General features: G+C 55.0%; 6 protein-coding genes across 6 annotated transcripts; 4 read left to right on the top strand and 2 right to left on the bottom strand.

Moving 5' to 3' along the window:
• Positions 1 to 557: 557 nt before the first annotated feature.
• Positions 558 to 1,200, top strand: CABS01_04335 (uncharacterized protein; the record flags this gene model as incomplete). Its single annotated transcript, XM_060537706.1, has 3 exons — positions 558 to 943; positions 1,041 to 1,101; positions 1,165 to 1,200. The coding sequence occupies 3 exons, from the start codon at positions 558 to 560 to the stop codon at positions 1,198 to 1,200; spliced, it is 483 nt and encodes a 160-aa protein (XP_060390551.1).
• A 449-nt stretch (positions 1,201 to 1,649) lies between these two features.
• On the top strand, positions 1,650 to 2,255 carry CABS01_04334 (CSL zinc finger; the record flags this gene model as incomplete). Its single annotated transcript, XM_060537705.1, has 1 exon — positions 1,650 to 2,255. The coding sequence occupies one exon, from the start codon at positions 1,650 to 1,652 to the stop codon at positions 2,253 to 2,255; it is 606 nt and encodes a 201-aa protein (XP_060390550.1).
• Positions 2,256 to 3,171: 916 nt separating this feature from the next.
• On the bottom strand, positions 3,172 to 4,197 carry CABS01_04333 (14-3-3 family protein; the record flags this gene model as incomplete). The annotated part of the gene is made up of 5 exons (XM_060537704.1): positions 3,172 to 3,303; positions 3,357 to 3,427; positions 3,478 to 3,719; positions 3,774 to 4,080; positions 4,137 to 4,197. The coding sequence occupies 5 exons, from the start codon at positions 4,195 to 4,197 to the stop codon at positions 3,172 to 3,174; spliced, it is 813 nt and encodes a 270-aa protein (XP_060390549.1).
• A 3,097-nt stretch (positions 4,198 to 7,294) lies between these two features.
• On the top strand, positions 7,295 to 7,945 carry CABS01_04332 (uncharacterized protein; the record flags this gene model as incomplete). The annotated part of the gene is made up of 3 exons (XM_060537703.1): positions 7,295 to 7,422; positions 7,655 to 7,786; positions 7,906 to 7,945. 3 exons carry the CDS (start codon positions 7,295 to 7,297, stop codon positions 7,943 to 7,945), a joined length of 300 nt encoding a protein of 99 aa, XP_060390548.1.
• A 506-nt stretch (positions 7,946 to 8,451) lies between these two features.
• On the bottom strand, positions 8,452 to 10,767 carry CABS01_04331 (uncharacterized protein; the record flags this gene model as incomplete). The annotated part of the gene is made up of 2 exons (XM_060537702.1): positions 8,452 to 8,640; positions 8,701 to 10,767. The coding sequence occupies 2 exons, from the start codon at positions 10,765 to 10,767 to the stop codon at positions 8,452 to 8,454; spliced, it is 2,256 nt and encodes a 751-aa protein (XP_060390547.1).
• Positions 10,768 to 11,587: 820 nt separating this feature from the next.
• CABS01_04330 (uncharacterized protein) lies at positions 11,588 to 13,254 on the top strand (the record flags this gene model as incomplete). The annotated part of the gene is made up of 4 exons (XM_060537701.1): positions 11,588 to 11,657; positions 11,730 to 12,113; positions 12,180 to 12,508; positions 12,562 to 13,254. The coding sequence occupies 4 exons, from the start codon at positions 11,588 to 11,590 to the stop codon at positions 13,252 to 13,254; spliced, it is 1,476 nt and encodes a 491-aa protein (XP_060390546.1).
• Between the last annotated feature and the right edge of the window lie 208 nt (positions 13,255 to 13,462).

The following is a 13,462-nucleotide window of genomic DNA, read 5'->3' as shown; positions in this document are numbered from 1 at the left end:
GAGATCTTCGTTATGGCAGTACGTGTTGAGTAGGTGCCGAGAATGGTGGAAACCCCTTGATGCGACAAAGGTCCACAGTTTCACTATCCGGTGTGGATGCAACAAGTGAGGGGATTGGAAGCAGTCTCTCGCAAAATCGTCGGCCGCTTGCAAGTTGAGTTGGGGCCCGGTGACTGTGTATTTCAGAAGTTAAAGATGGATGATTTATCTCAGATACCTCGAGAGAAGGCTGCGATTTGCGCCACAAGTCAGGAAGCGCCACACAATTGCGACCCAATCAGATCGCAGAGGTTCCGGCAATTCTTTCCCAAGCTCTTAGCTCCCACCCCTGTCAGTAGTATGCACGTACAGGGGTGGATAAGGCTGGTCTTCTCCCAAATTTGTCCAATGTATCGATTGAGAGAGCATCTCCGAACGGAAACTGACGAGGAGAAATCGCCCGACGAAACCCTCCACTCCCGTTCACGACAACGACCTGGCAATGCCACAGCGCTTGCACCAGAGGACATAAAGAAGACAGATACTCCCCTCGAGCATCCCGAATCCATCCACACACAATGGCCGCCGCCGAGCAATACATTCAGCTGGCAAAGACGCTGCCGGCGCAGCTCCAGCGCTTCTTCGCCCGCTGGCCGCCCGCCGCCATTCTGCCTCACAACGCGGCGACGCCCAAGACGGGTTTCCAGGAGATCACCCCGAACCCCTTCAAGTCGCAGAAGCACGCCGTCACGGGCAAGTGGCACGACCCCGTCTACTCCATGCGCCGCCAGGCCGAGATCGTCAAGCTCGCGCGCCAGCACGGCGTCGAGGAACTGCTGCCCCATACGGTCAAGGGCACCGAGTACAGGATTGCGCACCGCGTCGAACACGGATTAAGGGTGAAGGGTACCGGTGTTGGGCAAAAGGTCAAGGGAAAGATTCACGAGAGGATGGTGCAGCCCAGGTATGTCTTTACATCCTTCATTCGCAGTCGAGGAAACCTATCTGGGCTTTTGGACTGTTGGTCAAGTCGGAAAGAAATACTAATCATACATCTGCAGAATGGAGAAGAGGAGAGCGGCTGTGTTGGCGATGCCGAAGCTCATCAAGGAGTGGAAGAAGGTAAGCATTCATAATCTCATCGGATACTTGTCTGGAAACGGTATACTGACAAACTTGTACTAGGTTGGAAAGAAGAACTGGACGAGATTCCCCAAATAAGCACTTTGTTCGCACTTTCCACTTGCGCTGCGTCAATACCATAGACGATGTACATATACCATGTATTATCATGTATAAGAAACGAACTTCAATCAACTCCCGCCGTCTTGAACCCCATATTTGGGGATTTCCCCACGTCCGGGCAACGGGAAAATATTGACCTTTCCACCACATGCTCAGAAACTGGTGCAGATTGACGAGAATCACTAGGAGAACTTGACTTGGAAAGACTAGCTGCTGGTCACGTCTTCAAAAGCCATCTCGGAGGTTCATTTTCGAGTCGACACTTCAACCACAAACCACTCACGTGATCCCCGCAGAAACAAGCTTCCCAAAAAACTCCAATTCGCCAGGGAAATTTTCACTTACAATCCCAAAAAACGACAGCCCGCAATCCAAGCGGCCCTGCCCGCCGCCGCCGTTCTTCTCACTTACCCTCTTGGCCCAAAATGACTTCTTCATCCGCGGCTCAGGGAACAGGGCACACGCACTACGCGATCCTGGGTATAAGTCGCAAACTCGTGCAGGAACAGTCACCTACGGCGGGGCCGCAGCAAATCATCAAACGGGCCTACCACCGCGCCCTCCTCCAAAACCACCCGGACAAATACCCACAATTCAAGAGTACTCCTCCCTCCAGTACAACCACCCGAGCACTCTCTTCTTCTGCTACTGCCGCCACCTTTTCAATCGACCAGATCTCATCAGCTTACAAGGTCCTCTCGGACCCCAAGCAGAGGGCTGAATACGACCGCGCTCTAGACCTGGCACCAAATAATCAAGGTCTCCAGCGCGGCGACGGCGACGAGGAAAAAGCTTTCCAGACGGGCATCGAGGTCGTCGATCTTGACGACCTGGAAGTCGAGGAGCCTCCGTCAGACGATCCCGAGGCCGAGTGCTCTTGGTACCGTAGCTGCCGGTGCGGCAACCCACGCGGTTTCTTTTTTACGGAGGCGGACCTGGAAGAGGCGGGTGAGAACGGGGAGCTGCTCGTCGGTTGTCAAGATTGTAGTCTTTGGATGAAGGTACATTTTGCTGTTGTCTCGGATGATTGATGAAATGAATTGGGAAGGATGTCTCTTCAGACGAACATAGAATCAAAACACGAAACAAAACTGAAAAGACGCCGTGATTACCAACCAATTGTAATGAGGCCATGTCCATCTTGTCGGCTCGTTCACTCTCATGTTTGAGAGTGTACAAGTGTCGACCGAATGGATCCCTTAGATGATCTTTGCGATGTGTGCCGCCTTCATGCCAAATTGTCTCGCCGCATCATGATGAGTACCTTCTTCTCAGCCAATCTCAACTCCGTGGCCGTTATCTTTCTATCACGCATATTAAGCGCTCAAGATCCTCTTCTCAAAAACATACCGTCCTCCAATGTCTAGCGTTTCTGTCTTTGGCAATCGTCTCTCCAGCCCACCCCATAAGTCTGACTTGTGCTTCAAGCTGTTTGTAGACTCATACCTAAGTTTCAGCCTGTATGACTGGGCTCTTGGCCTTCTATGGTCGAATTGACGTCTCAAAGTTGCCCATCTACATGCAAATATGTCGAGCCACTTCACCTTTGTCGACCCAAGTGTACTGGTATAGAACACTTTAGACAACATCCCACCATTACCAGGTCAGAACTACTGGCAGTGCCACGCAACTGTATCACACGATTTTTTCGAACTGTTTTGCCGGATGTGCTTCTTTGAAAGCAATTTTAGTCTTTTTTTGTTGTTGTCCAGACGGCCTTGCATTAGAGTCTAAAAAAGCAAACGTGGAATCAACCTCCAAAATGCTCTTCTTTAGCCCCCAGCCAGCCCCGTGCTAGGAAAAATCAACCCCTTCACAATTCTTGTGTATTGCCTAAACGATGCCGATTCGCAAAAACGAAATCTCCAGTCCACACTCCGTAGACACCAGTCCACCCAAATCCGGCGATGAACGCAGGTTGCAGAATGCTACGAGACCAATCACACCTTACTCAGCCTTGGGCTCCTCAGCGGCAGCAGCAGCCGGCGCCTCGGCGGAGGCACCCTCCTCCTTGGCGGCGGCGGGGGCCTCGGTGGTGCCTGACGCCGCGGGCTCAGCCTCAGAAGAGGTCCATAGGGTCTATATTCGTTGTCAGCGGCTTTTCTTTTCCAGAGTTGGTCAGAGTCACTTACCAGGTTGTCACGGAGAAGCTGCATGATGAGGGTAGAATCCTTGTAAGACTCCTCGCTAAGGGTGTCAAGCTCTGTAGAGACGTTAGTGGGTTGCACCTGCTTCGAGGATGACGATACGGACCGGCAATGGCATCATCGAAAGCCTGCTTGGCAAGGTGGCAAGCCTGGTCGGGGGCGTTCAGAATCTCGTAGTAGAAGACGGAGAAGTTCAGGGCGAGGCCGAGGCGAATGGGGTGGGTAGGGGGAAGCTCGGTCTGGGCAACCTCGGTGGCAGCCTTGTAGGCCTCGAGGGACTTGTCGGCAGAGTCCTTGCGGCGATCGCCAACGGCGAACTCGGCAAGGTAGCGGTGGTAGTCACCCTTCCTACAGTGGTTGTCAACATATCGTCCCAACACCGAAATAGACGCGAATGCTTACATCTTGTGGTAGAAGACCTTGGACTCGCCAGACTTGGCAGAAGGGATGAGGTGGGCATCGAGGACATCGAGAATGTCGTCGCAGATCTTGGCAAGCTCGGCCTCGATCTTCTGGCGGTACTCCTTGATAAGGCCAACCTGGGAAGAGTTGCCCTTGGACTCCTCCTTCTGCTCGATGGAGGTGACGATTCTCCACGAGGCACGGCGGGCACCGATGACGTTCTTGTAGGCAACGGACAGGAGGTTGCGCTCCTCGACGGTGAGGTCACGGTCCTCGGAGGCGACGATCTTCATGTTCTCAACCATCTCTGGAAGCCCAATCATCAGTGTAATCCATCTTGTGCGATGAGGGATAGCCACGTACCCTCGTAGCGCTCAGCCTGCTCAGCAAGCTTGGCCAAGTACACAGCATCATCCTGACCCATTGTGGCGGTTGGTATCTGGAACGTTGGGATTGGTTAGCACGTGTGTCAGGAGACGAAGCCAAAATTGCGTTCTAAGTGTATTATGAATGTGAATTTTGGACTGGTTGGCAAATAGAAGCGCAAATTGAATTCGCAAGAGCGACGGGGTGAATTCAACGAGAGAAGAACGAGTTGCAGCGTATGCGCCTCGCTGACTTCATGACTTGGCTTCGGCCCCCCGCTCCTGGTGGGGTTTTGCGCCTGACCGATCAAGATAGGGCGCGCAGTGTCGGTGAAGCTCTCAATCGATGCAGAAAGATGGCCGGATGGCAGCTTCGTGAAGCGGTCGACGCAAATCGGTGACAGTCGGTTGTTGGGAATCGGTGGAAGGAGATTGCGGCGAGGGATGCGATGACGACAGAGGGGGCACGGGGGGATGGGGGGAGGGGACCACGTACCTTGGTGCGATGTTTTGAGGTTGGCGGGGATGTTCGAGTGGAACGATGGATAAGTTGTCAATGGAAGATTCCCGTGTCGAAACTCGAGTTGGATCGGAGCAGGGGAAGAGAGCGTGACGAAGGGTAAATAGAGGCGGGTGTGGGCGGTTTTGCAAAGGTAGTGCGAGAGTTTTGTGAAGTTGAGAAATGGATGAGACGAAAAGGTGATGGATGGAAATTGAGGAAGGGGCTCTGGGCTGCACAATACGTGAGGTGGCCCAGGCAAGACAAGGCAAGGCGACTGGACTGACTGGGGGGGAAACACGCTGGGGCGGTAGGTAGACGTAAGGTAAGGTAGGCAGGAGGGGGGGGGGGGTGGCTGCTGCCGCACCGACTGGACTGGACGGGAGCCGACTTGAGTGGTTGACTTCCTGCCAGGTTCCATGGGCACTGGGCAGGGACACACTGGGCTGGTGAGCCACGCTCTGGCCAGTCACGGTCGAGGGGCGTCTCAACCAATCCCCATCTGCGGCGAGCTAGCCCTGGAATGGCCGGCTCACGTGAATCATCCCGGGGTAGCGTCAGGTATTGCGGCTGTGCTCTGCGGCTGAGAGAGGCACCCCTCCAGAGTGGCAGAGCCCCCAAAGTCTTTCCAAACGTACGCATAATGCCTCCAGGGCTCTCCAGACTCTCCGTGCCTGCCTTAGGTACGCTACCAACCTGACTCTGCGACAGATAGTGGGGGGTACGCAGAGGTACATTCTCATACCTCTTTCCGCTCCTTTCTTTGGGTCCAATTCCCCGGGCTCTTTCCACAGGACACCGGGCCTCGCTCAATGCGGTCTTCCTCTCTCATTGCTTGTGGAAGGCCTTGAATCCAGGTACAAATATGATTAAGGCATACCCTATCTAACATGCCTCGTCACAAGTAGCCTGGTTTTGATCCAGGGCCTGTAAGAAGATAACTTCGTATACCAGTTCGCTGCCGCTGACCTTTACTTACCTATCCAGCTCCGACCTTGCTACACCCAGATCGCGTCACCTTGTTTGTTGTTGCTTCGCTTTCCATGGCCAAACTCTACCACCAGACTCTGAGTTTTGATCTACTGGGCCATATGCATACTGCGTACTTGCTTTCAAATCATACAACCTGCAAGTTGATGCGAGGCCAGACTCCTCCTGTCTTCTCTCATCCCACCTCGTCTCTTCTTTTCATGCAATCGCCGAGCGGCCACCGTGCCCCAATTCATCCTTTGAGTTCAGGCACTTGTTCCGTTGTTTGGTCACATTGGATTGACTTGCCTGACCCCAAGGTCTTTGAAAGCAAAACATCTTACTTCACGTCAATGTAGGTTCCATGCTGCTGTTCGTAGCCTGGACCCCTTGAACCAAGAAGGTGTGTTTCCTCGGCTGCCGTTGCCTGACTTGGCAGAGGGGATGGCACGAGATTTGGGAAGAAAGAGGCTATCCTTTCCTCTTCCTCACTAGCAGTCTGAAGCCATGAAGCCATCTCAGGTTTTGCCCAGGCAGCACTTATACACACGGCGTATGGGTTCTCTGTGGTCTGCAGAGGGCAGACGTTCTCCTCTCCACTAAAATGGTACCTCGGGCTGCGAGACAAAGACGGAAGACGTCGCACCACGATGACTACACACCACCGGCACCACGTCGGTCGCCTTTGAAGCGACAGATCTCCCGCATTTCTCGTCCACAGTCCCGGGGACCATCCCAGTCGAAAAAGGAGATTCAGCCTTGCCGGAGATAACAACAAGTGCTGATAAGGCTGCGACCTACGGAGTACCTACGGGCTTACGGATATCTGGAGAATGCAACCCACTGTGGAATACTGGACCTACGAGAATCATCGGAATGGAGATATGCGAGTCCCATTTTATGCATAAGCCGTCTCGGAGCAACAACACCGGCAGACCGGGTAAAACACCACACGCCTAATTCGCAGCCCTTGGTAGGTGCTCATAGATTCTTGCAGTTCAGTCCCAGCAAAAGGATAGCGTCTAGCATAGTTAAACGGTGCCCAGAATATGGAGGCAAATTGCTGTGTTGCGTGTTGGTCAGGACGGGATTATGCGGATGCTCACAATTGCATCAAAGCTTCATCGACTGCTTGGCCCATCTTGAGTACTGCGTACAGCAAGCACATTGAGTCAGGACGATTTGGCCGCATGCAGGTGACCACCACTCAGTGGCCTGAGGAAAGCACACTCAGGCAACCTCAGCGCAGCTCTCCGGTTCAGTGAACCAAACCCGTCGAAGCCGAGAAATGCCGGCACGACCATGTTAACGAGATACCTCGCTCACGCCGGGTATGACGTATCACATCCTCGTACCCCCATAGTCGGGTGAAGAAGGACAGACCGGAGTAAGCAGAAGCTCCCTCCCCCAACCAAGAAAGTGACCAGGCACTCCGTAGTTTGACAGGATCAGATCATCCCCTCCTCGTCCAATAAGCTCCCAAGCAGCATAGCAGCGTAGCCCCCCCTTCCCCGAGCAGGAGCTATTCCAGGCATTACCAGCACCCAGATCCCCACAATCCAACCTATCACAAAACCCGTCCGACTTGCACCATCGTCATCGGCCAACTTGCTTCACTACAAAAACATAAACACCTCCAATTGGAATCCCCAAAACCCCTCGAGCACCCTCTAGATACTTCTTTCAAAATGATGCGCATCACTGCTACCAAGGCCGCGGCCCGCCCCCTCACTCTCGCCTCGAGAGCTTGCTTCAGCACCACTGCTCGCACCATGAGCGAGGGCGACACTGGAGCTCCCTCCAAGTACGGAGGCGGGTAAGTCTTCGCTCCTCCTCTCACTCTCTCTCTCTCTCTCTCTCTCTCTCTCTCTCTCTCTCTCTCTCTCTCTCTCTCTCTCTCTCTCTCTCGCAGCCCCCTTCCGCACAAACGCAGTCGTTCCCATGACCCATTGTCATTGTCGACAGTTCGAAAAGCGAGGCTGCAATCGACAGCGAACAGATGCAAAGAATGGAAACGAGCACAAAGGCTGACAATTTGCCCAACACAGTGACGCCTTCCAGAAGCGCGAAAAGGCCAACGAGGACTACGCCATCCGCCAGCGCGAGAAGGAGAAGCTCCTCGAGCTCAAGAAGAAGCTCAGCGAGCAGCAGGCCCACCTCCAGCAGCTGTCTGACCACATGTTCGTCCACCACCTTTCATCCTTCCACGCCTTTCCACCTTTTCCCCCTTCCAAACCCGCCCCATCCGCGTGCAATGACGTCGACTTTGTACATTTGCTAATAACGGCACCCAAAACAGTGACGAGATCACCAAAAACCAGGGTGGCGAGCACAACTAAATTCAAAATCATAAAGATGCAATTTCCTCCTCGCTTCACGGAGGAGGTCTTTTCAAAGCGATAATACCAAATGGAGAGGATTGGCTCAGGGAAAGCCGGACAAATGTACTAAATCTGAAAGGGGAAAGCAGAGACTGATGATGGTCCGCGTAAACGCGAGCAAACGTCTGAATTTTGAAGCTTTTCAATCTCATGTAAACCATTCAAGAAACAAACACCTGGTATTCACCCACAAGTTCTATGCTACTGTACAACGTACTCTTTGTGTTGCTCAATGCATTACCACCTTTGCGGTGCCGAATCCATCCAACTCAACTGTTGCTAAGCGGCCCATCTCTGTTCAAGAAAGACCACCTCAAATTGAGCGATTAATGACAACCAACCCCCGAGATTCTGAGTTGTCTTTCATTGTTGCATGTCCTAGCCCCTTGTCTCTCGTAACCTATGCTGCCTAGCAAAAAAAACCAAACTCTACACGAACCCTTTACCGTGTGTCCTGACCTTCATCAACGCCGGCCCATGTAAGATCGGTAAAAGCTCTCTGCAGCGTCGTTCTCCGGCGCTCCGTATTGGCTTCCCAGGTTGTTGTTCGCCTTCTGCGCGGATGAGACCTTGGCCTGCAGAGATGCGGCGTTGGAGTCGATCCATTGGAGCTGGCCGAGATGACCATTGAGAACGCGAACAATCTGGCTCAACTGTAGTGAGAAGGTCAGCTTTGCAGGTGCAACATGTGGGGAAAAATCAATATCACTTACGGGATCCTCAGGCTTGGTGCCCTTGCTAAGAGTACCAGAAATGTCGTTGATCTCCTTAACCATCTTCGACAGGTCTCTACTCTTCTCGTCAAGGTTCTGTGTGAGCTTCTCGGCAAGCTTGTATGTCCGCTCGCGCTCCTGGTCGGGTCCGGCAAGGGTCTCGCCCTGTCCCATCTGGCGGGAGAACATCTCCTTGACGTCGGCCTCGTAACGGTTCAGCCAGTCCTCAAGTTCATCCTGCTGGCTCTCGACGGCTTGAAGTTGGCGCTCAATCTCGTGACTCGCCTTCTCGGCCTCGAAGGTGTTAAGGTAGAGCTTCTGAATCTTCTCGCCGTTGTCGACCAGGCCCAGATCCCAGTCGGCGACCTGGTTGGCGTAGTGCTTGAAGTCCTTCTGGTATTTGGACAAATCAGAAGCCCACCGTGTAATGATGTCGTCCATGGACTTGTTCTTCAGGCGAGGCAGCTGGGACGTGGGGCCAGTGGTGGAGGCAGCGAGGGTATTTGAGTTGCCGGTTGTGGCAGATGTGGTGGCGGGCGTAGTGCCATTCTGAGCTGATGTTCCAGCTGCCGGGGTAGCTGCTGGCTTAGCTCCGAAAAGACCACCAGCTGCAGCCGTTGTGCTGGGCGCGGCAGCTGATGTGGTTGTAGCGGCGGTAGTCGCAGTCGCCGCAGGGGTAGAAGCTGGCTGAGAGGTGCCAGCTGCAGGTGTAGCTCCAAAGAGTCCTCCGCTCGCAGGCTTGCTCGCAGGTGTAGCTGCGGCCGCACCACCAAACAGTGACGAAGGTGCCGCTGCGGTGGTGGGAGTAGAGGCTGAGGGTGCAGCAGGCTTCGCGCCGCCAAACAGACCTCCAGTACTTGCGCCAGCCTGTGTCGTGGCAGCTGCTGGCGTCGAAGATGTGTTGCCGCCAAACAGACCACCGGCGGGGGCCGCAGCTGGTGTTGAGGTTGTAGGAGTGGCAGGCTTTGCGCCGCCAAAGAGTCCACCGCCGGCAGCGGGAGCAGCGGCAGAAGTGGAAGCCGGCTGTGCTGAGGTAGCGGTGGCAGCGCCTTGGCCGAAAAGACCACCGGAGCTAGGAGCGGCGGCAGCAGCAGGTTTTGAGCCTCCGAATAGACCACCGGCCGCAGCAGGCTGCTGTGGTGTTTGACCGCCGAAAAGACCACCGGCACTGGCTGGCTGCGCTGTAGATGCAACCTGGGACTGAGCCGCACCACCAAAGAGGCCACCGCTGGCGGGAGGTTTGGCCGTCGAAGCAGCCGTAGCCGGTGCGGCGCCGGCCGCAGCAGATCCAGACGCCGCAGCAGCTCCAAACAAGCCTCCAGTAGCTGGCTTCTTGTCAGCAGGCGGAGCTCCGGCTGGTGTGGTAGATCCTCCTAGAGAGAACATGGGCTTTGCGGGAGTGGCCTGGGTTGCTGGAGCACCGGCGGGTGTGCTTGAGGCGGGCTTGTTACCAAACAGGCCTCCAGCTGCGGCAGGAGCGGGTGTGGTCGACGCGCCCGCTGCGGCATTCTGACCGAACAAGCCTCCAGTGGGAGCAGGACTGGCAGTGTTTCCACCGCCGAAGAGACCTCCAGCTGGCTTCGCCGCCGCACCTCCTCCGAAAAGACCTCCTGACGATGCGGCCGGTGTGCCGGTCGAGGCAGCGGCACCGCCACCAAAGAGCCCTCCAGTAGGCGTGGATGTGCTAGGTGTAGAAGCACCGGCTCCTCCAAACAAGCCGCCAGATGCGGGAGTCGAAGAAGCACCGGCAGCGGGCTTGGCGCCAAAGAGACCTCCTCCAGCCGATCCAGGCGTTCCTGCAGCAGCGGCCGGCGTGCCACCGCCAAAGAGTCCGCCTGCTGGTTTCTGTGCAGTGTTCTGTCCGAAGAGACCTCCGCCTGAAGCCGGTGTGCTGGCGGTCGATCCAGCTGCCGCTCCTCCAGATCCTAGGTTGCCGAAGGAAAAGCTGGGAGTGCCGCTGGAGGCAGCAGCGCCGCCGAAGAGACCTCCAGATGCGGGCGCAGAGGTTGCCGGGGTCGAGCCGCTGTTCGACGTCGGCGTAGCTGTGTTACCAAAGCTGAACGACATTGTGTGGAAGATTCGTGAATCGATTGGGGCCTGTCGAGATGAAGCCTAACGGAGTCTCGCAAGCTATGTGCGAGCTAGTGACAACAAGCTGATGTCTGGACAATCGTATTTCGTTCGGTTCAGTGTCGTCGCATTGAGGTGCGAATCGACCCCCTAAAGCTCTGTTGTTCGTCGATGAAGCAATCGTATCTGGCTCGTAGATATGCGCTGACTCGTTGCGACGTGTGGTTGCTACCGGCTGTTGGGGGGAGCTGCAACTGGTGTTGATGGTTGACAGCTTTTTTTTTGTGATGCTCCAGCCTTTCAGGCCTTGCCTCCACGCGACTGGCGCGCTGCACCTGCCCAAAGACGCAGGACCAGGGACAGGCTGCCTATCAAGTACTAGCGCGAAATTAACCGGGGTGTGCCCCACGTGATGCTTGGCGGGCGAGTCTAGAAGCTGCAAGAGGTGCTTGAGCCTTGATAGGTACCGTCTGCGAGCCTGCTTTTCTTATGCCACCCAGCCCAAGAGCCTGAAAGTCGCTTCCATTCTTTCTCGTCGTCTTTGTGTCAACAAGCCCTTGCCTAAGCTTGACTCCTTCCAAAGTTGCGGTTGCCCTCAAATCATCGATTTGGGGATATCGTTCTTGCTAGTTGCTACCTACTTATACCTATTCGGCCCACACAATTACGTATCCGCTAATCGACAGGCTCCCCCTCCACTGCCCACTCCTATTCTCTCCCACCATCGATAACTCCCTAAGCTGCCTCAGCTTGTTGTAACCTCAAGAAACATTGCCCTATTATTCCTACAGCTCTCAATTGGGCTCACAACGGAATCATGTCAGACGACGAGGCTCTTTCACCGCCGAAACGGTCTGGAACTAGCGACCCTGGCGCGCACGATCTGGGTAAGCAACCCCCACCCCTTGTCAATGTCTCCCTTGATGATCGTGCAGCCGTTTTTGTCTAACAATCTGCAGCCAACGCCTCCGACTCAGAAGACCACTTCTCCGATGCGCAATCCGCTCCCCTCAGCCCCGGAACGTCTCCGATTCCCAAAACCCGCGTAGAGAAAGTCGACGATGAACCGTCGTACGGCGAGGTCCCCGGAACAGAGGCGTACCGCTTGAGGGAGGGTGACGCTGAGCCGGACGAGATTGCTATCCAGGAGAAGAACAGCAGCGAGGCGTCGTCGACGGCAGACAGTGCGCCCAAGTCGCCAGTCATTCCCAAGACTGTCGTCGAGGAGGCCCCGGGCGATTCAGGGCCGCACTCAGAGGAGTTTTTGGAGAAGCGCAAGGCAGATGCCCCAGCCGACTTGATTGTCAAGCCTGACGGCGAGACTGAAGAGGGTGGCAGTTCCGGTACGATGTAGAGATCCCTGAAATTCAAAGAGCATTTTGTCGTTGACCTGGCGTCATTCTTCGTAGATCTCCCCCCTGTATCACCTGCGCTATCAACACCAAGCTCGCCTCGTATAAAGCGGCAACCCTCCAAAACGGCACTCTCGTCTGCTCCGTCCAGCGCCGGCCTTGCGCCTCCTCCCGATGCAGCTGACAACGATGACGAGGAAGGAGAGGACGCTGAAGGCGGAGACGAGGATGATGATGACTTTGGTGACGATTTCGACGACTTTGAAGAGGGTGCTGAGGCCGACGGTGACTTTGACGACTTTGAAGATGGATTCCAAGAACCCGAGTTCCAAGCTCCAGCTCCGGCTCCAGCGCCCAGCTTACCACAAGTACCAGCACTGCCTTTCGTAAGCATATTGCTATTCCAAGTTCGTTTGACTGTTCTAACACCTCAATCCAGGATATACCAGACTTTGACGGCTTGGACGGCGAAGACGTCCTACAAGCCGTCGACCCATACCTCAACACCCTCTTTCCCCCAGAGAGCCTAGACGTCAGCTCCCCGCCACCGTTAACGAAAGAAAACCCCATCTTCATTACACCGCGTAGTGCGTCACTGTGGTCGCAGCTGGTGGCACCTCCGCCGCTGGCTCCCCCAGATTGGATCCGCTCGCGAATCCGCCGTCTCTTTCTCGTCTCCTTAGGCGTGCCGGTCGATCTGGACGAGATCCTCCCGGCCTCCAAGCAAAAGAAGCTTGTGCTGCCTTCATTACAAGTCCCCTCCGGCTCCCCGCGGACATCATCAGATTCTCGATCCGTATCACGGGTGCGGGCCGAGGCAAACGCGTCGTCGACGTCTGTCGACTCAAAAGGTAAACTGACGGCGTCATCCAAGAGGAAGGGACCGCCGCCAGTGCCGGACCTGGACCTCGTATCGGCCAAGCAGCTCTGCACGACGACGGACGAGGCCCTGAACGGCATGACGGACGACGAGCTTAAGGCGCACGTGGATAGGCTAAGGGCGATGGAGGAAACGGCCAAGGAGGTATTAGAGTACTGGACCAAGAAGACGGACGAAAAGATAGGCGACAGAGAGGCCTTTGAAGGCGTGATAGAAAACCTGGTCAAGCATGCGCGCAAAGTCAGGAAATAGAAAACTAATAGAAAATTTAAAAGGGGCTCATTCATCGTCCAGGCCTATCTATCAGCATACACCGTCTAGCTTTTCCTTGTACGTTGTGTTTTTCTTTCCCTCGAGAATTCTCCGCCATCAAATGGGACCCTGAATCTCTGGACCTTCAAATTTCGCGAATTTCGAGTGTCTCTCTCTTCTGGTCATTTTGAATTTACGCGGTAAGTTG

The sequence above is a fragment of the Colletotrichum abscissum genome (genome assembly GCF_030869225.1).
Source record: "Colletotrichum abscissum strain IMI 504890 chromosome Unknown Scaffold_8.1, whole genome shotgun sequence".
Classification (NCBI taxonomy): Eukaryota; Fungi; Ascomycota; class Sordariomycetes; order Glomerellales; family Glomerellaceae; genus Colletotrichum; species Colletotrichum abscissum.
Note: the sequence above shows the minus strand (reverse complement) of the source record. Positions and strands in the feature narration are given on the sequence as shown.